General features: G+C 55.5%; 1 protein-coding gene across 1 annotated transcript in view; it reads left to right on the plus strand.

Moving 5' to 3' along the window:
* Positions 1–27,917, plus strand: part of LOC140398921 (retinol dehydrogenase 11-like) — a 77,678-nt gene that overhangs the window by 42,622 nt on the left and 7,139 nt on the right. The window contains exons 2-6 of the mRNA XM_072487910.1: positions 5,016–5,156; positions 10,057–10,248; positions 17,930–18,091; positions 21,787–21,903; positions 23,032–23,236. Coding sequence (XP_072344011.1) covers positions 5,016–5,156; positions 10,057–10,248; positions 17,930–18,091; positions 21,787–21,903; positions 23,032–23,236 — 817 coding nt within the window. The remainder of the gene's footprint in view (positions 1–5,015; positions 5,157–10,056; positions 10,249–17,929; positions 18,092–21,786; positions 21,904–23,031; positions 23,237–27,917) is intronic.

Consider the following 27,917-nt stretch of genomic DNA (forward strand, 5'->3'; position numbering starts at 1 on the left):
CATCACTGACCCTGCGACAGTGCGGCACTCCCTCAGCTCTGACCGTCCGACAGTGCAGCGCTCCCTCAGAACTGACCCTCCGACAGTGCGGCACTCCCTCAGAACTGACTCTCCGACAGTGCGGCGCTCCCTCAGCACTGACACTCTGACAGTGCGGCACTCTTTCAACGCTGACCCTCCGACAGTTTGGCGCTCCCTCATCACTGACCCTGCGACAGTGCGGCACTCCCTCAGCACTGACCCTCCGACAGTGTGGCGCTCCCTCATCACTGACCCTGCGACAGTGCGGCACTCCCTCAGCTCTGACCGTCCGAAAGTGCAGCGCTCCCTCAGAACTAACCCTCCGACAGTGCGGCGCTCCCTCAGAACTGACTCTCCGACAGTGCGGCGCTCCCTCAGCACTGACCCTCTGACAGTGCGGCGCTCCCTCAGCACTGACCCTCCGACAGTTCGGCGCTCCCTCAGCACTGACCCTCCGACAGTGCGGTGCTCCCTCAGCACTGACCCACCGACAGTGCGGCGCTCCCTCAGCACTGAGTCTCTGACAGTGCGGTGCTCCCTCATCACTGACCCTGCGACAATGCTGCGCTCCCTCAGCACTGACCCTCCGACAGTGCGGCGCTCCCTCAGCACTTACCCTCCAACAGTGTGGCGCTCCCTCATCACTGACCCTGTGACAGTGCGGCACTCCCTCAGCACTGACCCTCCGACAGTGCGGCACTCCCTCAGCACTGACCCTCCGACAGTGTGGCGCTCCCTCATCACTGACCCTCCGACAGTGCGGCGCTCCCTCAGAACTGACCCTCCGACAGTGCGGTGCTCCGTCAGCACTGACTCTCCGACAGTGTGGCGCTCCCTCATCACTGACCCTGCGACAGTGCGGCACTCCCTCAGCAGTGACCCTCCGACAGTGTGGCGCTCCCTCATCACTGTCCCTGCGACAGTGCGGCACTCCCTCAGCACTGACCGTCCGACAGTGCAGCGCTCCCTCAGAACTGACCCTCCGACAGTGCGGCGCTCCCTCAGAACTGACTCTCCAACAGTGCGGCGCTCCCTCAGCACTGACCCTCTGACAGTGCGGCGCTCCCTCAGCACTGACCCTCCGACAGTGCGGCGTTCCCTCAGCACTGACCCTCCGACAGTGCGACGCTCCCTCATCACTAACCCTGCGACAGTGCGGCACTCTCTCAGCACTGACCGTCCGACAGTGCAGCGCTCCCTCAGCACTGACCCACCGACAGTGCGGAGCTCCCACAGCACTGACCCTCCCACAGTGAGGCGCTCCCTCATCACTGACCCTGCGACAGTGTGGCACTCCCTCAGCACTGACCCTCTGACAGTGCGGCGCTCCCTCAGCACTGACCCTCCGACAGTGCGGCACTCCCTCAGCACTGACCCTCCGACAGTGCGATGCTACCTCAGCACTGACCCTCCGAAAGTGCGGTGCTCCCTCAGCACTGACCCTCCGACAGTGCGGCACTCCCTCAGCGCTGACCCTCCGACAGTGTGGCGCTCCCTCATCACTGACCCTGCGACAGTGCGGCACTCCCTCAGCACTGACCTTCCGACAGTGTGGCGCTCCCTCATCACTGACCCTGCGACAGTGCGGCACTCCCTCAGCACTGACCGTCCGACAGTGCAGCGCTCCCTCAGAACTGACCCTCCGACAGTGCGGCGCTCCCTCAGAACTGACCCTCCGACAGTGCGGTGCTCCCTCAGCACTGACCCTCCGACAGTGTGGCGCTCCCTCATCACTGACCCTGCGACAGTGCGGCACTCCCTCAGCACTGACCCTCCGACAGTGTGGCGCTCCCTCATCACTGACCCTGCGACAGTGCGGCACTCCCTCAGCTCTGACCGTCCGACAGTGCAGCGCTCCCTCAGAACTGACCCTCCGACAGTGCGGCACTCCCTCAGAACTGACTCTCCGACAGTGCGGCGCTCCCTCAGCACTGACACTCTGACAGTGCGGCACTCTTTCAACGCTGACCCTCCGACAGTTTGGCGCTCCCTCATCACTGACCCTGCGACAGTGCGGCACTCCCTCAGCACTGACCCTCCGACAGTGTGGCGCTCCCTCATCACTGACCCTGCGACAGTGCGGCACTCCCTCAGCTCTGACCGTCCGAAAGTGCAGCGCTCCCTCAGAACTAACCCTCCGACAGTGCGGCGCTCCCTCAGAACTGACTCTCCGACAGTGCGGCGCTCCCTCAGCACTGACCCTCTGACAGTGCGGCGCTCCCTCAGCACTGACCCTCCGACAGTTCGGCGCTCCCTCAGCACTGACCCTCCGACAGTGCGGTGCTCCCTCAGCACTGACCCACCGACAGTGCGGCGCTCCCTCAGCACTGAGTCTCTGACAGTGCGGTGCTCCCTCATCACTGACCCTGCGACAATGCTGCGCTCCCTCAGCACTGACCCTCCGACAGTGCGGCGCTCCCTCAGCACTTACCCTCCAACAGTGTGGCGCTCCCTCATCACTGACCCTGTGACAGTGCGGCACTCCCTCAGCACTGACCCTCCGACAGTGCGGCACTCCCTCAGCACTGACCCTCCGACAGTGTGGCGCTCCCTCATCACTGACCCTCCGACAGTGCGGCGCTCCCTCAGAACTGACCCTCCGACAGTGCGGTGCTCCGTCAGCACTGACTCTCCGACAGTGTGGCGCTCCCTCATCACTGACCCTGCGACAGTGCGGCACTCCCTCAGCAGTGACCCTCCGACAGTGTGGCGCTCCCTCATCACTGTCCCTGCGACAGTGCGGCACTCCCTCAGCACTGACCGTCCGACAGTGCAGCGCTCCCTCAGAACTGACCCTCCGACAGTGCGGCGCTCCCTCAGAACTGACTCTCCAACAGTGCGGCGCTCCCTCAGCACTGACCCTCTGACAGTGCGGCGCTCCCTCAGCACTGACCCTCCGACAGTTCGGCGCTCCCTCAGCACTGACACTGCGACAGTGCGGCGCTCCCTCAGAACTGACCCTCCGACAGTTCGGCGCTCCCTCAGCACTGACCCTCCGACAGTGCGGCGCTCCCTCAGCACTGACCCTCCGACAGTGCGGCGCTCCCTCAGCACTGACCCTCTGACCGTGCGGTGCTCCCTCAGCACTGACCCTCCGACAGTGCGGCCCTCCCTCAGCACTGACACTCCGACAGTGTGGCGCTCCCTCAGCACTGACCCTCTGACCGTGCGGCGCTCCCTCAGCACTGACCCTCCAACAGTTCGGCCCTCCCTCAGCACTGACTCTCCGACAGTGCGGCGCTCCCTCAGCACTGACCCTCCGACAGTGCGGCGCTCCCTAAGCACTGACCCTCCGACAGTGCGGCGCTCCCTCAGCACTGACCCTCCGACAGTGCGGTGCTCCCTCAGCACTGACCCTCTGACCGTTCGGTGCTCCCTCAGCACTGACACTCTGACAGTGCGGCGCTCCCTCAGCACTGACCCTCCGACAGTGCGGCGCTCCCTCAGCACTGACCCTCCGACAGTGCGGCGCTCCCTCAGCACTGACCCTCTGACAGTGCGGCGCTCCCTCAGCACTGACCCTCCGACAGTGCGGCGCTCCCTCAGCACTGACCCTCCGACATTTCGGCGCTCCCTCAGCACTGGACCTGCGACAGTGCGGCGCTCCCTCAGAACTGACCCTCCGACAGTTCGGCGCTCCCTCAGCACTGACCCTCCGACAGTGCGGCGCTCCCTCAGCACTGACCCTCCGACAGTGCGGCGCTCCCTCAGCACTGACCCTCTGACCGTGCGGTGCTCCCTCAGCACTGACCCTCCGACAGTGCGGCGCTCCCTCAGCACTGACCCTCCAACAGTGCGGCCCTCCCTCAGCACTGACACTCCGACCAGTGCGGCGCTCCCTCAGCACTGACCCTCTGACCATGCGGCGCTCCCTCAGCACTGACCCTCCAACAGTGCGGCCCTCCCTCAGCACTGACACTCCGACAGTGCGGCGCTCCCTCAGCACTGACCCTCCGACAGTGCAGCGCTCCCTCAGCACTGACCCTCCGACAGTGCGGCGCTCCCTCAGCACTGACCCTCCAACAGTGCGGCCCTCCCTCAGCACTGACACTCCGACAGTGCGGCGCTCCCTAAGCACTGACCCTCCGACAGTGCGGCGCTCCCTCAGCACTGACCCTCCGACAGTGCGGTGCTCCCTCAGCACTGACCCTCTGACCGTGCGGTGCTCCCTCAGCACTGACACACTGACAGTGCGGCGCTCCCTCAGCACTGACCCTCTGACAGTGCGGCGCTCCCTCAGCACTGACCCTCCGACAGTGCGGCGCTCCCTCAGCACTGACCCTCCGACATTTCGGCGCTCCCTCAGCACTGACCCTCCGACAGTGCGGCGCTCCCTCAGCACTGACCCTCCAACAGTGCGGCGCTCCGTCAGCACTGACCCTCCGACAGTGCGGCGCTCCCTCAGCACTGACCCTCCGACAGTGCGGCACTCCCTCAGCACTGACCCTCCGACAGTGCGGCACTCCCTCAGCACTGACCCTCCGACAGTGCGGCGCTCCCTCAGCACTGACCCTCCAACAGTGCGGCGCTCCGTCAGCACTGACCCTCCGACAGTGCGGCGCTCCCTCAGCACTGACCCTCCGACAGTGCGGCGCTCCCTCAGCACTGACCCTCTGACCGTGCGGTGCTCCCTCAGCACTGACCCTCCGACAGTGCGGCGCTCCCTCAGCACTGACCCTCCGACAGTGCGGCGCTCCCTCAGCACTGACCCTCCGACAGTGCGGCGCTCCCTCAACACTGACCCTCCGACAGTGCGGCGCTCCCTCAGCACTGACCCTCCGACAGTGCGGCGCTCCCTCAGCACTGACCCTCCGACAGTGCGGCGCTCCCTCAGCACTGACCCTCCGACAGTGCGGCGCTCCCTCAGCACTGACCCTCTCCGACAGTGCGGTTTTCCCGGGGAACGTGGCGGGGTGGTGGTGTGGATTAAATGGCTCGGTGGGGTTTGTTGTGTCTGGTTTCTGTACAGTGATGACTCCAGTTCCATCCCCAAGGTGCGAGCCTCCTGATCCTGCGGAACTGGATGTCTGGAGGCTCCTGCAAGTGTATAAAGCGGCTGGATGGGAAAACCGTGATCATCACTGGTGCCAGCAGCGGGATTGGCCGAGAGACTGCGCTGGAACTGGCTAAAAGAGGTAAGGAGGCGCTGTCACATGTCACCTGCTCCCCCAACCCCTCTGCCCACACAGAATGGTACATCCCACTCACTACCTACTCACAGCAGGGATGTGATAAATCACACCCACTACCTACTACCCCCACCCCACCCACTGGGAATGGTGCATCCCACTCACTGCTTACTCCCCCCCCCCCCCCCCCCCGCACTCACTGCAGGCAATGGTACCTCCCACCCACTGCCTACACCCCTCCTACTTTCACCAGGAATGGTACATTCCACTTACTGCCTCCTCCCTGCCCCCAACCCCACTCACCACATCCAACACATGGCCAACCCCTCCCTCCACCGCAGGGATATGTTTTAAACCACCCATTTGGAGCATAACCATAAACCGTCGCCCTCACAAGTTCCGAACCGCCTTTAACCTTTACATTCAAAAGGGCAGTGTACCTGATAAACTGTTGCCTTCACAAGGGCTATGTTACCACATAAACTGCGCCCCCCCCACCCCCCCAAAGAGCGGCAGTGCGCCGGGTAAACCATTCCCCATCAGAGAGGCAGTGCACCCCCATAAAATATCCCCCGTCAGAGGGGTATTGCTCCCATATACTGTCCCCCATAAGAGAGGCAGTGCACCCCCATAAAATATCCCCCGTCAGAGGGGTAGTGCTCCCCATATACTGTCCCCCATAAGAGAGGCAGTGCACCCCCATAAAATATCCCCCGTCAGAGGGGTAGTGCTCCCCATATACTGTCCCCGATAAGAGAGGCAGTGCACCCCCATAAAATATCCCCCGTCAGAGGGGTAGTGCTCCCCATATACTGTCCCCCATAAGAGAGGCAGTGCACCCCCATAAAATACCCCCCGTCAGAGGGGTAGTGCTCCCATATACTGTCCCCCATAAGAGAGGCGGTGCGCCCCTTAATTTCCCCTATGTTGACTGGGACTCAGTGCTAGGGGTTTGGGTGGGGCAGAGTTTGTAAGGTGTATCCAGGAAGCCTTCTTGATGCAATATGTAGACAGTCCAACTCGGGAAGGGGCAGTACTGGGCCTGGTATTGGGGAATGAGCCTGGGCAGGTGGTTGAGGTTTCAGTCGGGGAACATTTTGGGAAGAGTGACCACAATTTTGTAAGTTTTAGGGACCTTTGGATAGGGGTGAGGGTAACCCTCGCGTTACGATGCTAGGGGTTTTTCACACTAACTTCATTGACGCCTACTTGTGACAATAAGTGATTATTAGTATTATTAATCTGGGGAAAGGCAAATTACGACAATATTACACAGGAATTGAAGAATTTGGATTGAGTGCGGCCGTTGGAGGATAAATCAACATCGGACATGCGGGAGTCTTTCAAGCAACAGTTGATTAGGATTCAGGAAAGTCACGTTCCTGAGAGAACAAAGGGTAATTATGGGAAGTTTAGGGACCCTTGGATAACGAGGGATATTGTGAACCTTGTCAAAAAGAAAAAGGAGACTTTTGCACGGTCTAGAAGGGTGGGGATAGTCAAAATCCTTGAGGAGTATAAAGAAAGGGGGAAGCACACTGGACTAAATCGCTGGCTTTAAAAGCAGGCCAGCAGCACGGTTCAATTCCCGTACCAGCCTCCCCGAACAGGCGCCGGATTGTGGCGACTAGGGGCTTTTCACAGTAACTTCATTTGAAATCTATTTGCGACAAGAAGCGATTTTCATTTCATTTCATTTTCAAGGTGCTGAAGCGGGAAATTAGGAGGGCTAGGAGGGGTCATGAAAAGTCCTTGGCAAGTAGGATTAAGGTGAATCCCACAGCTTTTTATTCATATGTAAAAAGCAAGAGGGTGGCCAGGGAAAGGATTGGACCGCTGAAGGACGGTGGGGGGAATCTATGTGTGGAGCTAGAGGAAATGGGCGAGGTACTAAATGAGTACTTTGCATCAGTGTTCACCAAAGAAAAGGACTTTGTGGAAGATGATTCTTGGGTAGTGTGTATGGACAGTCTGGATCATATTGACATCAAAAAGGAGGAGGTATTGGGTGTTTTAAAAGATATTAAGGTACATAAGTCTCCTGGGATGAATGGGATTTTCCCAGAATACTGAGGGAAGCAAAGGTGGAAATTACTGGGGCCTTGACTGGCATCTTTGGCTACAGGTGAGATCCCAGAGAACTGGAGAATTGCTAATGTGGTGCCGCTGTTTAAGAAAGGTAGCAGGGATAATCCAGGAAACTATAGGCCGGTGAGCCTCACGTTGGTAGTAGGTAAATTATTGGAGAGAATTCTCAGGGACAGGATTTAGACCCACTTGGAAACAAATGGACTCACCAGCGAGAGACAGCATGGTTTTGTGAAGGGGAGGTCGTGTTCGCCAACTTGACCGAGTTTTTTGAGGAGGTGACAATGATGATTGATGAGGGGAGGGCGGTGGATGTTGTTTACATGAACTTCAGTAAAACCTTTGACAAGGTGCCTCATGGCAGACTGGTACAAAAGGTGAAGTCACACGGGATCAGGGGTGAGGTGGTAAGGTGGATACAGAACTGGCTCGGTCACAGAAGGCAAAGGGTAGCAGTAGAAGGGTGTTTTTCTGAATGGAAGGTTGTGACTAGGGGTGTTCCACCGGGATCGGTGCTGGGGCTTCTGTTGCTGGTAATGATTTGGAGGAAAATGTAGCCAGTCTGATTAGTAAGTTCCCGGATGACTCCAAGGTTGATGGAGTGGCAGATAGTGTTGAGGATTGTCAGAGGATACAGCAGGACATAGATAGGTTGGAGACATGGGCAGAGAAATGGCAAATGGAGTTTAATCCGGGCAAATGTGAGGTGATGCATTTTGGTAGGTCTAACATAGAGGGGAAATATACCGTAATTGGCAAAACTCTTTAGAATATAGAAAGTCAGAGAGATCTGGGCGTACAGATCCACAGATCTTTGAAGGTGGCAACACAAGTGGACAAGGTAGTCAAGAAGGCATACGGAATGCTTGCCGTCATTGGACGGGGCATCGAGTATGAAAACTGGCAAGTCAGGCTACAGTTGTACAGAACCTTGGTAAGGCCACACTGGGAATATTGCGCGCAATTCTGGTCTCCACACTACCAGAAGGATGTGGAGGCTTTGGAAAGGATGCAGAGGAGGTTTACCAGGATGCTGCCTGGTCTGGAGGGTGTTAGCTATGTGGAGAGGCTGAATAGACTCGGACTGTTTTCATTAGAACGACGGAGGTTGAGGGGTGACCTGATAGAGGTCTACAAGGTTATGAGGGGCATGGATAGAGTGGATGGGCAGGCACTCTTTCCCAGGGTGGAGGGGTCAGTCACCAGGGGGGCATAGGTTTCAGGTCCATGGGGCAAAGTTTAGCAGAGATGTGCGAGGCAGTTTTTTTACGCAGAGGGTGGTGAGTGCCTGGAACGCGTTGCCAGGGGAGGTTGTGGGAGCAGATACATTAACGGCGTTCAAAAGGCATCTTGATAAACACATGGATAGGATGGATATAAAGGTATTCGGCATAGGGAAGTTCTGAGGGTTTTGGCCAAGGATGGTATCAGAACCAGGCTTGGAGGGCCGAAGGGCCTGCTACTGTGCTGAATTGTTCTTTGTTCTTTGTTAAACCGACCCCATCAGAAGGGCAGCTCCCCATATCCAATCTCCCCCCCCCATAGAAGCAAAGTGTTCTATAAACCCCATCAGAGGGGCAGTGCAACCCACAATACACCCCCCCCCCCGGAAAGACTGTGTGCCCCATAAACCGACCCCTCAAATGAGCCAATCCCAACTGGCTCACTCACCTCTCAAAAGATCCGTGCGGCCCATAATGGCCGCTTTCGCGTACGAGCTTTGTGTACCGTACACTGATGCCCTCCCCCTTAGTGAGGCACCATCTCCTTGCTCCTCCACCCACCATCTGGATTTCCCTCTCCTTACAACACCCCCCCCCCCCATCTCTGCTGCCTCTCAACCTTCCCCCCACGCCCACGATGAATGTAGAAATTGTTATTTATTATATTTTATGTTCTGTAGCAGTAATGCTATTCAAATCCCTGGTTTAAAATACACACACGCAGTGTGTCTACCAAACCTGTAATCAAGGTGTCATAAAAGGTGAGATCATGATCGATTTTAACTATTTACCTGATTACAGAGAACTGGCTAATGAAACAATATTTGGGTTGTTGGAAATTCCCTGGAGAGTAGATCATTAATATGGAATTGTGTTGGGTATGTTATTGCGGGGTTTTTGCGTGTGTTGGGTATGTTATTGCGGGATTTTTGCTTGTGTTGGATCTCTCTGTTTAAAAGATTAAAACGTTAAAATTATAAATGCCTCAATAAAATATTTTCTAAAAAACAAAATGAATGTGGAATTGCACTTAGTCCTCGCTAAGCAGGCCATGGGGCATCTTAGTGGGATACAGATGATGTAATTTATGGGAGGAGCCAGGTCTGTCTGTAGTTGGCAGTTTTGCCAAGTGCTGTTAGGTTGAGCAGAAGAGTTTGACAAGTCAGAAGGATTTTCAGGTTGTTCCTGAAAGGGTCTTTCGCCAAAGGTCTGCACAGATGAGCAAATAACGTGTTTTGTTAACTTTAGTTATAAGTGGCATTTGAATATTATCGGGTTGCTTCATTGGAATATATATAGTGGTAGAAGGAGAGACTGAGTTAAAGTTATTTTTCCTTTTACTTAAGAACGGTTTAACTGATAAATGTTAATCTGTTTATTTGACGATAATGTGGTTAATTCTGTGTTTAAATTAAAGTTTGTTTTGACATAAAATGTATCTGTTGGTCAGGGTCATCATTCCTGGGGTGAAGTATTCTCCCCTCACAGGTTTACAAATTTTATAAAATTGGGATGTGGTCTGGTTCCTACAGCCTCCCTCCCTCCCCTCCCCCACAACCAATGAGCCAACTCCCCCCTACGGTGTGTGCCCGCAGGTGCCCGGGTGATCATGGCGTGCCGTGATCTGGAGAAGACCGAGCAGGTGGCAGACCAGCTGAGGGCATGCTTGTGCAATGACAACATTGTGGTGTACAAATTGGACCTGGCCTCGCTCGAGTCCATCCACTGCTTCGCCAAGGAAGTGGCCGATAACGAGGTCCGAATCGACATCCTCATCAACAACGCAGGTGAGGGGGTGGGGGGGGGGGATAACACAGAGGGGGGAGGGTTTGAGGGGTAAGGACTTTGAGATTGGGTTTCAATGCTTGGGGGTAAGGGTTCACTGTTGGGGTACAGGTTAGGGTTTGGCGGTGAGGGTTAGGGGGTCGGATTGGGTTAGGGTTAGGGGATAGGATTGGGTTAGGATTAGGGTAAGGGGAGAGGATTGGGTTTGGGTTAGGGTTAGGGTTAAAGTTAGGGTTAGGGTTAGGATTTGCCTTTTAGGGTAAGGGTCAGGGTTTGGCGGTTAGGGTTATAGCTACTTAAGGGTTGGAAGATAGAATTAGTGTTAGGGTTAGAGTTAGGGTTAAGATTTGCCTTTTAGGGTAAGGGTCAGGTTTTGGCAGTTAGGGTGATAGTTATATAAGGGTTGGAAGATAGAATTAGTGTTAGGGTTAGGGTTAGGGTTAGTTGGGTTAGAGTTAGGGTTAGGGTTAGTGTAAGGGTTAGGATCACTATTAGGGTTAGGGTTAAGTGATCGGGTTAGGGATAGGGTTAGGATCACAGTTACGATTTATGGTTTGGGTTACTGTTAAAATTAGGAACGCGGGTTAGGCTAAGGGTTAAGGTTAGGGTTAAATTAAAGTTAAGGTTAGGGTTAGGGTTAGGTGTTAGGGTCAGGGTTAGGGTTAAAGTTATGGTTCGGGTTATGGTTAGGTGTTAGGGTTAGGGTTAGGGTTAAAGTTAAGGTTAGGGTTAGGGTTAGGGTGTTAGGGTTAGGGATAGGGTTAGAGTTAAAGTTAAGGTTAGGGTTAGGGTTAGGGGTAGGGTTAGGATTCCGGGTTATGGACAGATGGGAGGTTTCCCTTTTTCCTGCACCCAATGAGGGTGCCTCTTTACTGGCGCACGTTCAACATTCTTTTCCGCATAGGATTTTACGTCATCTTGATTCACGGAACTGAGCACATATTTAGAAATTTGAGACAAATAAAAAGTTGGAAAATAGTAAGTGAGAAGCAAAGATTACATTGTAGTTGTATAAGTAGAAGGTTGGGAGAATAGTGTATTTAAAAATTGTAAATGTTGTTGTGTTGGGGTTATGGATTAAGGTTTTGACTAATACCTCAAGTGAAGAAACATATGGAAGTCATCCAATTAAAATATCTATTAAGTTATATGATTTTCTGAACCGATTCAATGTCCGAACATGTAACGAAGGAGGCTTTGCGGGAAAGAGGTTAGGGTTAGGGGTGTTAGGGTTAGGGTTAGGGTTAGGGTTAGGTGTTAGGGTTAGGGTTAGGGGTGAGGATTAGGGTTTGTGTTTTGGTGTTAGGGTTAGGGTTAGGGTTAGTTGTCAGGGTTAGGGTTAGAGTTAGGGTTTGGGTTAATTTTGGGATTCAGTGTAAAATTTGGTTTTGGGGTAAGTTTAGGCATTTTGCGTTTGATTTCAGGCTATCTGACCAAATTAGGGTTAGGGTTAGGGTTAGGGTTAGTTGTCAGGGTTAGGGTTAGTGTTAGGGTTAGGGTTAGGGTTTGGGTTAATTTTGGGATTCAGTGTAAAATTTATTTTGGGGTAAGTTTAGGCGTTTTGCGTTTGATTTCAGGCTATCTGACCCACTAAAGGGGCCAACAAGACGCCGGCTCCTCAACCGCAGGGGGAATCGTAGGTCACCTGGAGCTTGTCTGCCTTGAAAGGGTCCAGGGTGGGAGGAGAAGTGAAGAAAGGAACAATGTCAGCCATATTGCAACCTCTTCCATGCTCCCCAAACACGGCCCACTCTACAGGTGTGATGCAGCAGAAATGGACCAGTGTTTTTTGAAAGAAAACAATGTTTATTCTATGAACTCAAGTTAACCTTTTTAAAACAAACAGTGAATATCTTAGCAACCAGTAAATCAAATACACCCCCCAAAGAATACAACACTAAGTATGCTGTCCTTGTAACATCCAAACCTTCAAACAGGAGCACATTAGATTTATATTCAATACTGAGACCTTTTTACAATTCTGAGTTCACCCAAATGATCCATAGATAGTCTTTTGATGGCAGAGATCAACAGCAGTGCAGCTCACTTTTAACTTCAGATTCAGCTCACTGAAAAACACAGATACACCCAAGCTTTCTCAAACTGAAACTAAAAAGCAGAAGTGGAGCTGAGCTCCACCCACACTCTGACATCACTCCAGTAACATGAGCAGCTCCATTTCTTAAAGGTACGTTTCTTAAACACTCATTTCTTAAAGCGTACTCTCACATGACCCCCTTCTTTCCCACTCTCCTTCTCTCTCTCCCTCTCTCTCTCTCACCCCTCGCTCTCCCACTCTCCCTGTCTATCTTTCTCTCCCTCTCCCTCCCTCCCCCTCTCTTTCACCCTCTCTCCCCCCTCTCTCTCTTTCTCCCACTATCTCTCTCTCCCCCCCTCTCTCTCTCTCCCCACTCTGTCTCCCTCCTCACTCTCACTCTCTCCCTGTCTTTCTTTCTCTCACTCCCTCTTTTCCCTCTCTCTCTCTCTTCCTTCTCGCTCACCCACTCCCTCACTTTCATTGTCTTTCTTTCTCTCCCATGCTCCCTCTCATTCTCTCTCCTTCCCACTCTCTCTGACTGCCTCCCCTCCCCTCGCACGTTGCTCTTGACATGATGTGCAAACATGCAGCTAATGAACACATAGAATAGGACACGACCAATGAGCAGTCAGGACACTGAGGGGTGGTCTCTCACTATAAAAGGGATGAGGCACTCACACCCCACCTCTTTCCACAGACCAACATCTACAGAGTGAGACAGGGTGTGTCCTCAGCATCACACCCCAGCACGTAGCTCAGAGCAAGGCTGGTTCAGTTAGACTGAGTTACTACATTTAGATTAGCAGAGAGTCAAACTCATAGAGAACTGAGCTAATAGCTCAATAAAACACACTGAACTCACTTCAAAGTCTGGAGCATCTTTTACTCAAAACTGCATCAAGTGGCAGCTTGTGTTATTCCAAATTACATAACACAACATGGTACCAGGAGTCTGTTCAATCTAGTTCGTTCAACTCAGCAAGATCCGTGACGACCAGCGAATGAACACCGGCACAATGGAAAAGATTCCGGCTCCTCACCAGCTCAGGACCTCCGGCACTCTCAAAGCCAACTGGCGGATATTCAAGCAGAAATTTCAGCTTTACGTCGACGCATCAGACCTCAATGATGCGTCTGATGCACGGAAGATAGCTCTTTTCCTCACCACAGCGGGTGATCACGCCTTGGAAATATTTCACTTCGCCGAAGACCAGGACAAGACAAAGTTTCAGACCATCCTGGACAAGTTTGACAGCCACTGTGAGGTGGACACCAACAAAATCTTCGAGCGCTCCATATTCAAGCAGCGATTGCAAGGTAAAGACAAATCCTTCAACTCATATTTAACTAACCTTAAACTGATGGCGCAATCCTGCAACTTCGGTGATATCGCTGACTCCATGATCAGAGACTAAATCGTTTTTGGAGATCACTATGATCCTCTGAGAGAGCAGTTACTGAAGATCAAGCATATGACCCTGCCAGTTGCGATTGAAACATGCAGTGCATGAGCATGCTGAAAATCGCTATTCCCAGTACAAAACGGCTGAAAATGATAGACTAGCCTCCCACGAGACGGAGAGTGTGCAGGCCACCTCCCGGATGCAGCGCCTCAACATTGACGAAAGCGGCCATTTTGCGCGCTCTTCCCGACGCATGCGCGATGCGAACGGGATAACGAAGCGGCCGAAACCCGCACTGCGCAGGTGCAGACGTCTGAGAACCGCACTGCGCATGTGCAACGGCGCACGGGGCGTCAGGACGCCGACGTCACGACGTGTTCGAACTGCGGCACCGCCCATTTAAAGAAACACTGCCCTGCAAGAGGCAGCCGCTGTTTAAACTGCGGGAAGCCAGGCCACTGTGCAGCCCTGTGCAGATCTGCACCGCCAGTCAGGAGCCAGCACTCCCAATTCCGACGACGACGTTTCCAAAGTGTGCAACAACGCCTACAGGATTCTGATCCCGGGGGTGCAACGGATCCAGATGATGAATACCTGGACAACGCCTACAGTGTGTGGGCATTATTACAACGTGTGAATATTCCACACCAGACTCATCGCACGTCCAGTCAATGCTAGCTGTGGATTCCGCGGACGAATGGCGTGCGGTGATGAAGGTCAACCACTGCCCCACCCAGTTTAAGCTGGACACAGGTGCCTCTGCTAACCTCCTCTCACAGGCAGACTTCAGACACATTAAGAAGCCCCCCCACGGTCCTTCCAGCTGCCTGCAAGCTCCTGGATTACAACGCGAATGCTATCACGGCACTGGGATCCTGCCATCTGCATGTATCCAGCCGACACACACAAGCACGGTTTCGCTTTGAAATTGTTAAGCCGGACAGGGCATCCCTACTAGGTGCGCACGCCTGCAAGCAGCTGAACCTCATTCGAAGGGTTTACACCACGACATCCTCCCATGTGGATCTTCAGGCCGGGATCGACGACATCCTCGCCCAGTATCCAGATGTGTTCGACGGGATGGGCACGCTGCCGTATCGATACAAGATTCTGCTATGACCTGATGCCAAGCCAGTGGTCCACGCACCACGATGGGTCCCTGCTCCACTGAGAGAGCGCCTGAAGGCACAGCTCAAGGATCTTCAGCAAAAAAGCTTCATATCCAAGGTTACCGAACCGACTGACTGGGTCAGCTCGATGATGTGCGTAAAGAAGCTTTCGGGGGACCTGCGCATCTGCATTGATCCCAAGGATCAAATTAAGAATATAATGCGTGAACACTACCCCATCCCAAAGCGAAAGGAACTCACCAGTGAGATGACACACGCACGTTTTTTTCACCAAGTTAGATGCGTCACAGGGATTTTGGCAAATCCAGCTGGATGAGTCCAGCAGAAGGCTCTGCACCTTCAACACACCGTTTGGCAGGTACTGCGATAACCGTATCCGTTTGGCATTGTCTCGGCATCGGAGATCTTCCATCGCATCATGGAGCAGATGATGGAGGGCATTGAAGGGGTTCATGTGTACGTGGATGACATTATCATATGGTCCACAACCCCTGAAGAACATGTGTCCCGTCTCCAGAAGGTATTCCGCCGTGTACATGCCAATGGCCTAAAGTTAAGCAGGTCCAAATGTTGTTTTGACACATCGACGCTCAAGTTCCTAGGTGACCAGATCTCACAGCATGGTGTGCGCCCGGACACTCAAGGCTATCGAGGTGATGAAGGTCCCTGAGGACAAAAAGGTGGTGCTGCACTTCTTGGGTATGGTCAATTTTCTGGGCAAGTTCATTCCAAACATGGCCACACACACCACGGCCCTACGCAACCTGGTGAAAAGGTCAACTGCCTTTGAGTGGAAGGCGGCACACCAGACAGAGTGGCTGGAGCTGAAAGCCCAGCTCACCACTGCACCAGTCCTGGCATTCTTCGACCTGGACCGGGAGACAAAGATATCCACAGATGCGAGTCAGGATTGCATCGGTGCGGTGTTGCTTCAACGAGATGACACATCATCCTGGGCACCAGTAGCCTACACATCGAGGGCGATGACGCCCACTGAAACCAGATTATGCACAGATTGAGAAGGAGTGTTTAGGTCTTCTCACCGGCATCCTCAAATTTCATGATTATGTCTACGGCCTGCCGACATTCACTGTCGAGACGGATCATAGGCCTCTGGTCCACATCATCCACAAGGACCTGAACGACATGACGCCTCGGTTGCAGAGAATCCTGCTTAAATTGAGGAGGTATGACTTCAACTTAGTGTACATACCTGGCAAGGAGCTCATCATCGCTGATGCATTGTCCCGCTCCGTCACCTCGCCCAGTGAGCCGCTGGAGATCATCCAGCCCATCGAATCGCAGGTGCAGCTGTGTGCAGGCACTCTCCCGGCAACAGATGAGAAGGTAGTTCTCATCCGTGATGAGACAGCCAAAGACCCCCTCTTGCAGCGCGTCATCCACAACCTCGCCAATGGCTGGCAGAAAGGGCAGTGCCCACAATTTTACAATGTGAAGGATGACCTGACGGTGATTGATGGTATCCTCCTCAAGCTGGCCAGGATTGTCATTCCGCTCAGTCTCCAGAGCTTGGTGCTGCGCCAGATTCATGAGGGACACCTGAGCGTCGAGAAGTGCAGACGCAGAGCCCGGCAAGCTGTCTACTGGCCCGGCATCAGCCAGGACATCACGAACATGGTCCTGAACTATGCTACATGTCAGGGGTTCCTGCCAGCGCAGAGCAAGGAGACGCTCCAACAGCATGATATATTGACCTCTCTGTGGTCCAAGGTTGGCATCGACCTCTTTCATGCGAATGGTCGCGACTACGTATTGATCATCGACTATTTCTTGAATTACCCTGAGGTGCTGAAGCCCCCGGACTTCACCTCTCGGACCGTCATCGAAGCCTGTAAGGAGACGTTCTCAAGGCCTGGCATCCCAATCACCGTCATGAGCGACAATGGCCCGTGCTTTACCAATCGAGAATGGTCCACGTTTGCCAGGTCATACAATTTCCAGCATGTCACCTCCAGTCCGCACTATCCGCAGTCCAATGGGAAAGTCGGGAAAGGGGTGCACATTGTGAAACAGCTCATCTGCAAGGCCGCGGACTCTGCTTCCAACATACACCTTGCACTGCTCGTGTACAGGGCGACTCCACTGTCCACTGGCATGTCGCCGGCTCAACTCCTGATGAACAGGGACCTTCGGACGACGCTTCCAGCCGTACACCTGCCCAACCTGGATCACCTCCCGGTGCTGCAGAAGGTGCAGCAGCTCAGAGACCGTCAAAAGCAGGGCTATGATGCCCATGCCACCGATCTGGCCGTGCTATCCCCGGCAGACACTGTCAGAATCAAGATACCGCATCATCAAGGCCCCGCTCTTATGTTGTACGTCTGGCTGATGGCTCCATCGTGCTAAGGAATCGACGGGCACTGCGCAAAATTGCCTGCCCGCAACCACTTTCTGCTCCATTTCCATGTGTTGAATTGCCACCTCCTGATACCTCGCACCACGAGGCCACCAGTCAGGCTTCCATCCCGCCTGTCAAGGCGCCGTCGTCCCCTCCGCCATCTCTCTGGCGGTCGACCAGGATCAGGCGCAAGCCTCAGAGACTGGACTTGTGAACGTTTGTTTTGTTTGCTCTGTTCTGTTGTCTTCCATCAGTCACGTTAGACAGACTCATTCACATGTAAATACATTCACATACACCAACAAAACATTTTAAAAAAGGGGAGATGTCATGATGTGCAAACATGCAGCTAATGAACACATAGAGTAGGACACGACCAATGAACAGTCAGGACACTGAGGGGTGGTATCTCACTATAAAAGGGATGAGGCACCCACACCCCGCCTCTCTCCACAGACCAACATCTACAGAGTGAGACAGGGTGTGTCCTCAGCATCACACCCCAGCACGTGGCTTAGAGCAAGGCTGGGTCAGTCAGACTGAGTTACTACATTTAGATTAGCAGACAGTCGAACTCATTGAGAACTGAGCTAATCGTTCAATAAAACACATTGAACTCACTTCAAAGTCTGGAGCATCTTTTACTCAAAACTACATCAAGTGGCAGCTTGTGTTGTTCCAAATTACATAACGCAACAGCTCTCCCTCTTTTTCTCTCCCTCTCTCGTTTCCCGTTGCTCTCCCATCCACCAGGGGCCGCCGTTGGACAGAGGGAGGTGACTGAGGACGGTTTCGAGATGCAGATTGGAGTCAACCACTTTGGCCACTTCCTGCTCACCATCCTCCTGCTGGAGCAGCTCAAGACCAGCGCCCCGAGCCGCATCATCAACATCTCGAGCCGGGCCCACAGGATCGGTGAGTCCGTCTGCCGGCCAGCGGCCCACACGGAGGCCCCGGAGGGTGGGCAGAGGGTGCGGGGGTGAGGGTGCAGATTGTGCGCTGGACGTTTGGCCCCATTGTGACCGAGGGGTTTGGCAAGCCCAGGTTTCCGTGGCCTCCCTGGGGAGGCTGCACTCAGACTAGGCCGAGAAACAGAGGGCAAGCCAGGCCTGGCCGTGAAAGAAAGGTACAGTCAGACTTCGCCAGAAAGGCCTATCCAGGCTGTCCTTGACGGAAGGCCTACGGAGCTAGGCCAACTAGGAAGGAGCGCCGCACTGTCGGAGGGTCAGTGCTGAGGGAGTGCCGCACTGTCGGAGGGTCAGTGCTGAGGGAGCGCCGCATTGTCGGAGGGTCAGTGCTGAGGGAGTGCCGCACTGTAGGAGAGTCAGCGCTGAGGGAGTGCCACACTGTCGGAGGGTCAGTGCTGAGGGAGCACCGCACTGCCGGAGGGTCAGTGCTGAGGGAGCACCGCACTGCCGGAGGGTCAGTGCTGAGGGAGCGCCGCACTGTCGGAGGGTCAGTGCTGAGGGAGTGCCGCACTGTCGGAGAGTCAGCGCTGAGGGAGTGCCGCACTGTCGGAGGGTCAGTGCTGAGGGAGCACCGCATTGCCGGAGGGTCAGTGCTGAGGGAGCGCCGCACTGTTGGAGGGTCAGTGCTGAGGGAGCGCCGCACTGTCGGACGGTCAGCGCTGAGGGAGCGCCGCACTGTCGGAGGGTCAGCGCTGAGGGAGCGCCGCACTGTCGGAGGGTCAGTGCTGAGGGAGCGCCGCACTGTCGGAGGGTCAGCGCTGAGGGAGCGCCGCACTGTCGGAGGGTCAGTGCTGAGGGAGCGCCGCATTGTCGGAGGATCAGTGCTGAGGGAGCGCCGCACTGTCGGAGGGTCAGTGCTGAGGGAGTGCCGCACTGTCAGAGGGTCAGTGCTGAGGGAGCACCGCACTGCCGGAGGGTAAGTGCTGAGGGAGCGCCGCACTGTCGGAGGGTCAGCGCTGAGGGAGCGCCGCACTGTCGGAGGGTCAGTGCTGAGGGAGCGCCGCACTGTCGGAGGGTCAGCGCTGAGGGAGCGCCGCACTGTCGGAGGGTCAGTGCTGAGGGAGCACCGCATGTCGGAGGGTCAGTGCTGAGGGAGCGCCGCACTGTCGGAGGGTCAGCGCTGAGGGAGCGCCGCACTGTCGGAGGGTCAGTGCTGAGGGAGCGCCGCATTGTCGGAGGATCAGTGCTGAGGGAGCGCCGCACTGTCAGAGGGTCAGTGCTGAGGGAGTGCCGCACTGTCAGAGGGTCAGTGCTGAGGGAGCGCCGCATTGTCGGAGGATCAGTGCTGAGGGAGCGCCGCACTGTCGGAGGGTCAGTGCTGAGGGAGCGCTGCACTGTCGGAGGGTCAGTGCTGAGGGAGCGCCGCATTGTCGGAGGATCAGTGCTGAGGGAGCGCCGCACTGTCGGAGGGTCAGTGCTGAGGGAGCGCCGCACTGTCGGAGGGTCAGTGCTGAGGGAGCGCCGCACTGTGGGAGGATCAGTGCTGAGGGAGCACCGCACTGTCGGAGGGTCATTGCTGAGGGAGCGCCGCATTGTCGGAGGATCAGTGCTGAGGGAGCGCCGCACTGTCGGAGGGTCAGTGCTGACGGAGCACCGCACTGTGGGAGGGTCAGTGCTGAGGGAGCATCGCACTGCCGGAGGGTCAGTGCTGAGGGAGCGTCGCACTGTCGGAGGGTCAGTGCTGAGGGAGAACCACACTGTCGGAGGGTCAGCGCTGAGGGAGCGCCGCACTGTCGGAGGGTCAGTGCTGAGGGAGCGTCGCACTGTCGGAGGGTCAGTGCTGAGGGAGCGCCGCACTGTGGGAGGATCAGCGCTGAGGGAGCGCCGCACTGTCGGAGGGTCAGTGCTGAGGGAGCGCCGCACTGTCGGAGGGTCAGTGCTGAGGGAGCGCCGCGCTGTGGGAGGATCAGTGCTGAGGGAACGCCGCACTGTCGGAGGGTCATTGCTCAGGGAGCGCCGCATTGTCGGAGGATCAGTGCTGAGGGAGCGCCGCACTGTCGGAGGGTGAGGGCTGAGGGAGCGCTGCACTGTCGGAGGGTGAGTGCTGAGGGAGCGCTGCACTGTCGGAGGATCAGTGCTGGGGGAGTGCCTCACTGTCGGAGGGTCAGTGCTGAGGGAGCGCCGCACTGTCGGAGGATCAGTGCTGAGGGAGTGCCGCACTGTCGGAGGGCCAGTGCTGAGGGTGCGCCGCACTGTCGGAGGGTCAGTACTGAGGGAGTGCCGCACTTCAGAGGGTCAGTGCTGAGGTTGCGCCGCACTGTTGGAGGGTCAGTGCTGAGGGAGCCGCACTGTCGGAGGGTCGGTGCTGAGGGAGCGCCGCACTGTCGGAGGGTCAGTGCTGAGGGAGCGCTGCACTGTCGGAGGGTCAGTGCTGAGGGAGCGCCGCACTGTCGGAGGGTCAGTGCTGAGGGAGCGCCGCACTGTCGGAGGGTCAGTGCTGAGGGAGCGCTGCACTGTCGGAGGGTCAGTACTGAGGGAGTGCCGCACTGTCGGAGGGTCAGTGCTGAGGGAGCGCCGCACTGTCGGAGGTTCGGTGCTGAGGGAGCGCCGCACTGTCGGAGGATCAGTGCTGAGGGAGCGCCGCACTGTCGGAGGTTCGGTGCTGAGGGCGCGCCGCACTGTCGGAGGGTCAGTGCTGAGGGAGCGCCGCACTGTCGGAGGGTCAGTACTGAGGGAACGCTGCACTGTCGGAGGGTCAGTGCTGAGGGAGCGTTGCACTGTCGGAGGGTCAATACTGAGGGAGCGCCGCACTGTCGGAGGGTCAGTGCTGAGGGAGTGCCGCACTGTCGGAGGGTCAGTGTTGAGGGAGCGCCGCACTGTCGGAGGGTCAGTGCTGAGGGAGCACCGCACTGTAGGAGGGTCAGTGCTGAGGGAGCACTGCACTGTCGGAGGGTCAGTACTGAGGGAGCGCCGCACTGTCGGAGGGTCAGTGCTGAGGGAGCGCCGCACTGTTGGAGGGTCAATGCTGAGGGAGCGCTGCACTGTCGGAGGGTCAGTGCTGAGGGGGCGCCGCACTGTCGGAGGGTCAGTGCTGAGGGAGCGCCGCACTGTCGTAGGGTCAGTACTGAGGGGGTGGGGGGGGGGTATGCTGTGGTGGGAGGACTTCCCCCTGATGTTCTGGGGGCCAATATTTATCCCTCAATCAACATCACTGAAGGAAAAGAGGGGGTGGCACAGTGGTTAGCACTGCTGCCTCGCGGCGCCGAGATCCCAGGTTCGATCCCTGCTCTGGGTCACTGCCCGTGTGGAGTTTGCACATTCTCCCCGTGTCTGCGTGGGTTTCGCCCCCACAACCCAAAGATGTGCAGGGTAGGTGGACTGGCCGCGGCTAAATTGCCCCTCAATTGCAAAAATTGAAATTTTAAAAAGATAAACCGAAGCGGGTGTCACGGGGGCTGTTGCCGGGCGCAGGTTTCTGCATTCCGAGACTACAGTGACCAAGGTCCCAAAGGAAAAGCTCCTTCACCGGGTGCGAGGCACGGTGGGGCAACCCTGCCTGGATAATGGAGCCGGGGAAAGTGTGCCTTTCCCATTTCTGATCCCAGACTCCCTCCTCGACCCGCATCCCACTCCCCATCCCCGGGCTGACTTCCGCCCTCGTCTCACGTTCAAACCTTTCATCTCTCACCACTCCCCCCTCAGGAAAGATCCGCTTCAACGATATTAACATGAAGGATTGCTACGACCCTCTCGTCGCTTACTGCCAAAGCAAACTGGCTAATATCCTCTTCACACGAGAGCTCGCTCAGAGACTGCAAGGTATGGGGGCGTGCCGATCGCCAACGGCAACCACCTAACTCGGGGGGGGGGGGGGGCAAGGTGGTGCAGGGGAGGGGTGCCTTCAATGGAGGGAGCGGGGGTAGTAGGTGGCTGTTTAGAACGGTTTGCCACCTCCCCCCTCGTCGTAACACAGGGTCAGGGCAGAAAATTCACTGTCTCATTGGGGCACGCAGGAAGACCACCGACTCCAGCCTCAAACCTTTGGGCCTAGCTGACACAACCGAACCTCAACCCTCAGTGGATTTGGAGAGAAAGCTTCACTCTGTATCTAACCCCGTGCTGTACCTGTCCTGGGAGTGTTTGATGGGGACAGTGTAGAGGGAGCTTTACTCTGTATCTAACCCCGTGCTGTACCTGTCCTGGGAGTGTTTGATGGGGACAGTGTAGAGGGAGCTTTACTCTGTATCTAACCCCGTGCTGTACCTGTCCTGGGAGTGTTTGATGGGGCAGTGTAGAGGGAGCTTTACTCTGTATCTAACCCCGTGCAGTACCTGTCCTGGGAGTGTTTGATTGGGACAGTGTGGAGGGAGCTTTACTCTGTATCTAACCCCGTGCTGTACCTGTCCTGGGAGCGTTTGAAGGGGACAGTGTAGAGGGAGCTTTACTCTGTATCTAACCCCGTGCTGTACCTGTCCCGGGAGTGTTTGATGGGGCAGTGTAGAGGGAGCTTTACTCTGTATCTAACCGCCTGCTGTACCTGTCCTGGGAGTGTTTGATGGGGACAGTGTAGAGGGAGCTTTACTCTGTGTCTAACTCCGTGCTGTACCTGTCCTGGGAGTGTTTGATGGGGCAGTGTAGAGGGAGCTTTACTCTGTATCTAACCCCGTGCTGTACCAGTCCTGGGAGTGTTTGATGGGGACAGTGTAGAGGGAGCTTTACTCTGTGTCTAACTCCGTGCTGTACCTGTCCTGGGAGTGTTTGATGGGGACAGTGTAGAGGGAGCTTTACTCTGTATCTAACCCCGTGCTGTACCTGTCCTGGGAGTGTTTGATGGGGGACAATGTAGAGGGAGCTTTACTCTGTATCCATCCCCATGTTGTTGCTGTGGGAGAATGTTTTGAAGTGTTTTTGGAGCATTAAGCAGTTTCTGTGTTTCTTTCACTCCAGGAACAGGGGTGACGGTGAATGCTGTACATCCAGGAGTCGTATGGACTCCTATGCTGAAGAATATGATGTGCCACCAGCCATGCTGGTTGCGCCTGCTGGTGGCTCCATTCTACTTCTTCCTCAAGACCCCTAAGCAGGGGGCTCAGACCACCATCCACTGTGCTGTGACCCCGGAACTTGAGACGGTCACTGGGCAGTACTTCAGGTGAGGAGGTCGTCCTGCTCTAGGGTTTAAACCAGTGCGCCAGGTGGGCTGTAACTGGGACAGAGCCAGCAAGTGTAGAGATCGGGGAAAAAGGTGGGACTGAGATAAACATAGCGCAGAGTGAGAGCAGGCAGAGGGAAGCTGCAGGGCTCAACGGGACCGTAGCTCTGGAGTGCGTTTCTAAGAACATAAGAACTAGGAGCAGGAGTAGGCCATCTGGCCCCTCGAGCCTACTCCGCCATTCAATGAGATCATGTCTGATGTTTTCTGGCCCGAACACCATAACCCTTAATCCCTTTAGTCTTCAAAAAACTAGCTATCTTTATCTTGAAAACATTTAATGAAGGAGCCTCTACTGCTTCACTGGGCAAGGAATTCCATAGATTCACAACCCTTTGGGTGAAGAAGTTCCTCCTAAACTCAGTCCTAAATCTACTTACCCTTATTTTGAGGCTATGCCCCCTGGTTCTGCTTTCACCCGCCAGTGGAAACAACCTCCCCGCATCTATCCTGTCTATTCCCTTCATAATCTTATATTTGCTTCAATGCAAGAAGTATATCTGGTAAAACAGATGAGCTGAGAGCCTGGATTACTGCCTGGAACACTATGATGTAATTGCAAATACGGGGCGGAATTCTCCGCAATCGGCGCGATGTCCGGCGACCGGCGCCAAAAACGGCGTGAATCAGTCCGGCATCGCCCCGCCCCAAAGGTTGGAAATCCTCCGCATCTTGAGGGGCCGAGCACTCACCTTGAGGGGCTAGGCCCGCACCGGACTGACTTTGCCGGGCGGCGCATGCGCGGGAGCGTCAGCGGCCGCTCACGGCATCCCCGCGCATGCGCAGTGGAGGGGGGTCTCTTCCGCCTCCGCCATGGTGGAGACCGTGGCGAAGGCGGAAGGAAAAGAGCGCCCCCACGGCACAGGCCCGCCCGCGGATCGTGGGCCCCGATCGCGGGCCAGGCCACCGTGGGGGCACCCCTCGGGGCCAGATCACCCCCCCCCAGGACCACGGAGCCCGCCCGCGCCCCCTTGTCCCGCCGGTAAGAGAGGTTGTTTAATCCACGCCGGCGGGACAGGCATTCCAGCAGCGGGACTTCGGCCCATCCAGGCCGGAGAATCGCAGGGGGGGGGGCCGCCAACCGGCGCGATTCCCGCCCCCGCCGAATATCCGGTGCCGGAGAATTCGGCAACCGGCGGGGGCGGGATTCACGCCCGACCCGGCGGGGGGGGTCGGAGAATCCCGCCCATGGAGACAATGGTTAAAGGAGGGACAGGACTAGCAGCTTAATGTTCCGGGATCTGGTTGTTTTAGATGGGACAGGAGGGGAAACAACAGAGGTGGGGGAGTTGCATTGCTGATTACGGAGCAGATCACAGACGTGTTGAGGGAGGACACATTGGAGGGGTGTTGTAGTGAGGCATTATGTGTGGAGCTCAGGAATATGAAGGGTAAAATCACAATGTTGGGAGTGTACTATAGACCTCCCAACATCCTGCAGGAGACAGAGCAGTTGTGTAGTCAGAGACTGCAAAGGTGTGAAAAAAGCAGGGTAGTTGTGATGGGCGACTTTAACTCCCCATATTAGAACATAGAACATACAGTGCAGAAGGAGGCCATTCGGCCCATCGAGTGCACCGACCCACTTCCACTACATCCCCCTAACCCAATAACCCCTCCTAACCTTCTTAGTCACTAAGGGCAATTTATCATGGCCAGTCCACCTAACCTGCACGTCTTTGGACTGTGGGAGGAAACCGGAGCACCCGGAGGAAACCCACGCAGACACGGGGAGAACGTGCAGACTCCGCACAGGGTGTTGCACTAAGCGTCAAGAACCACAAAGACATGTGAGACTTTAACCAAGGCTTTAATACACTACATAGGAAGCTTACCCGACACAGACGACCCCAGACAAAATGGGTCAGGTCTCAGAAGCTGGGTCTTATACCTAACTCCCGTGTGGACTTCGCACATTCTCCCCGTGTCTGCGTGGGTTTCGCCCCCACAACCCAAAGATGTGCAGGCTAGGTGGATTGGCTGCGCTAAATTGCCCCTTAATTGGAAAAAAAATAATGGGGTACTCTAAATGTATTTAAAAAATAAAAAATAACTCCATAAGGTTTCGAATAGTCATGGATAAGGACAAGCGTGGGCCACGGGCGAGGGTGCTTAATTGAGCAAGGGCCGATTACATTCAAATTAGCCAGGAACTGGGGAATGTGGATTGGGAGCGGCTATTTGAGGGTGAATCCACGTCTGACATGTGGGAGGCTGTTAAAGATTGAAATGCAGGACGGCGTGTCCTCGCAAAAATGGATAGAAATGGCAGGATTCGAGAACCACGGACGACCAGGGAAATTGTAAGCTTCGTCAAAAGGAAATAAGGGAGCAAACGATAGCTTGATGCATCTAAAAACTGACGGAGCCCTTCAGGAGGACAGTGAAAGTAAGAAGGAACTTAAACGTGGAATTCGGAGGCATAAAGGGACCATGAAATCTTTAGCAAACACGGTCAAGGAGAATCGCAAGGCATTTTATGCATTTATTAGGAGCAAGAGGGTGATAATAATCTTTCTTGTCACAAGCAGGCTCACATTCACACTGCAATGACGTTACTGTGAAAAGCCCCTCGTCGCCACATTCCGGCGCCTGTTCGGGTACGCAGGGAGAATTCAGACTGTCCAATTCACCCAACAGCGCGTCTTTCAGGACTTGTGGGAGGAAACCGGAGCGCCCGGGGGAAACCCACCCAGACACGGGGAGAAACGTGCAGACTCCGCACAGACAGACCCTCACCCCCACTCACCCCCACTCACCCCCACTCACCCCCACTCACCCCCACTCACCCCCACTCACCCCCACTCACCCCCACTCACCCCCACTCACCCTCACTCACCCTCACTCACCCCCACTCACCCCCACTTTTGTAAGGGCCCCGAAGAATCCAGCACGAGTTTTAAGGATACAAAATAATAAAGTTTATTTACTATAACAATATATACATAGCAGTAGCAGTAACTTCCCTTGCTACCTTCTCCTTCCTCCTGGTTCCTGGACTGGCCAGCTTATTTATAGTAGGAGTTTCTCCGCCCCCCTCATTGGGGAAGTTCATACTCCCATAGGATTGTGGGATAGTCATTAGTCCCCAGCCAATCGTCAGTAGGCAGGTTATAACATCCCTCCCCCACAAAGTCCAAGGAATCCACCGTAGGCCCTGGCGAAGGAAGGCGTCGAACTCGTTTGGCTGCAGGCCGGACGCCATTTGCACGCGGCGCTGGATCAGGCGGCGTATAACGAGACGGAGACCGGCGCTTCCGTGATGAACGGCGCGGTTGTACATCCACGGCCTGTGGACCCGAGGATTCCCCCTCTGATTCATCCTGTGTCTCCATCTCGGAGTCAGAGTCTGCTGCCTCCGTCATGTCAGCGTCTCTGTCCCCATTCTGTCCCGTCATGACCTGCGCAGGCTTCGAGTGAGGCACCAGTGGAAGATTTGGAGGACTACCTTCCCTTGTTTCTGGTCTTTGCCGCTGTTGAACTGAGCTCCGGGGGCGGGGAATCTTTTGCGGGGATGATCTTCTGGACCGGACGTGGTCTACATGTTTTCGCTGGCGACGACCCTGGGCTTGCACTTGGTACGATATAGGGCCCGTTTGGCGAAAGATTACCCCAGGAACCCATTGGGCACCACCAGCAAAATTCCGCACGAATACTGGGACACCGGGCGCAAACTGCCGAATCGGACGATGCTGAGACAATCCCGGTCCCTGCCGTTCTTGCGTGCGGCGTACTTTTGCGCCAATATCCGGGAAGACCATACTAAGGCGGGTGCGAAGTCTCCGGCCCATTAGGAGTTCTGCGGGAGCTACCCTAGTCACTGTATGGGGGGTGGTCCTGTACGTAAACAAAAACCGAGCCAGTCTCGTGTCCATTGATCCGGAAGACTGCTTCTTTAGGCCTCTTTTGAATGTTTGCACTGCACGCTCTGCCAACCCATTTGAAGCCGGGTGGTAAGGGGCAGTGCGGATATGGCGGATGCCGTTCATCTTTGTAAACCTAGCAAACTCCTCACTCGTGAATGGAGTGCCATTATCCGTGACCAGCACCTCGGGGAGGCCATGCGTGCTAAATGATAAACGCATTTTTTCAATTGTTGCGCAGGACGTTGTCCCCTGCATCTTATGCACCTCCAGCCATTTGGACTGGGCGTCAATTAGTAGAAGGAACATGGATCCCTGAAAAGGGCCTGCGAAATCTGCATGCAAGCGTGCCCAAGGCCGCCCTGGCCATTCCCAGTGATGTAGGGGTGCGGCCGGCGGAAGCTTCTGATGCTCCTGGCAAATGGAGCAGTTTTGGGCCACCTTCTCAATGTCGGTGTCGAGGCCTGGCCACCAGACATAACTCCGGGCCAACATTTTCATCTTGGTCACGCCCGGATGCCCATTGTGCAAGTCTGATAATATCAGCTCCTGGCCTTTTTCCGGGACAACCACACGCGTCCCCCACAAGAGGATGCCGTCTTCCACGCTGAATTCTGACAGCTTGGAGGAAAATGCCCGTAACTCGCCTGGGAGCTGTCTATGCTGCCCACCATACAGGACTATGTGCCGAACCTTTGACAGGACTGGCTCCGTCTGGGTCCACTCACGGATCTGTGATGCCGTGACAGGCAAGGTGT

Source organism: Scyliorhinus torazame, chromosome 22 (assembly GCF_047496885.1).
Source record: "Scyliorhinus torazame isolate Kashiwa2021f chromosome 22, sScyTor2.1, whole genome shotgun sequence".
Classification (NCBI taxonomy): domain Eukaryota; kingdom Metazoa; phylum Chordata; class Chondrichthyes; order Carcharhiniformes; family Scyliorhinidae; genus Scyliorhinus; species Scyliorhinus torazame.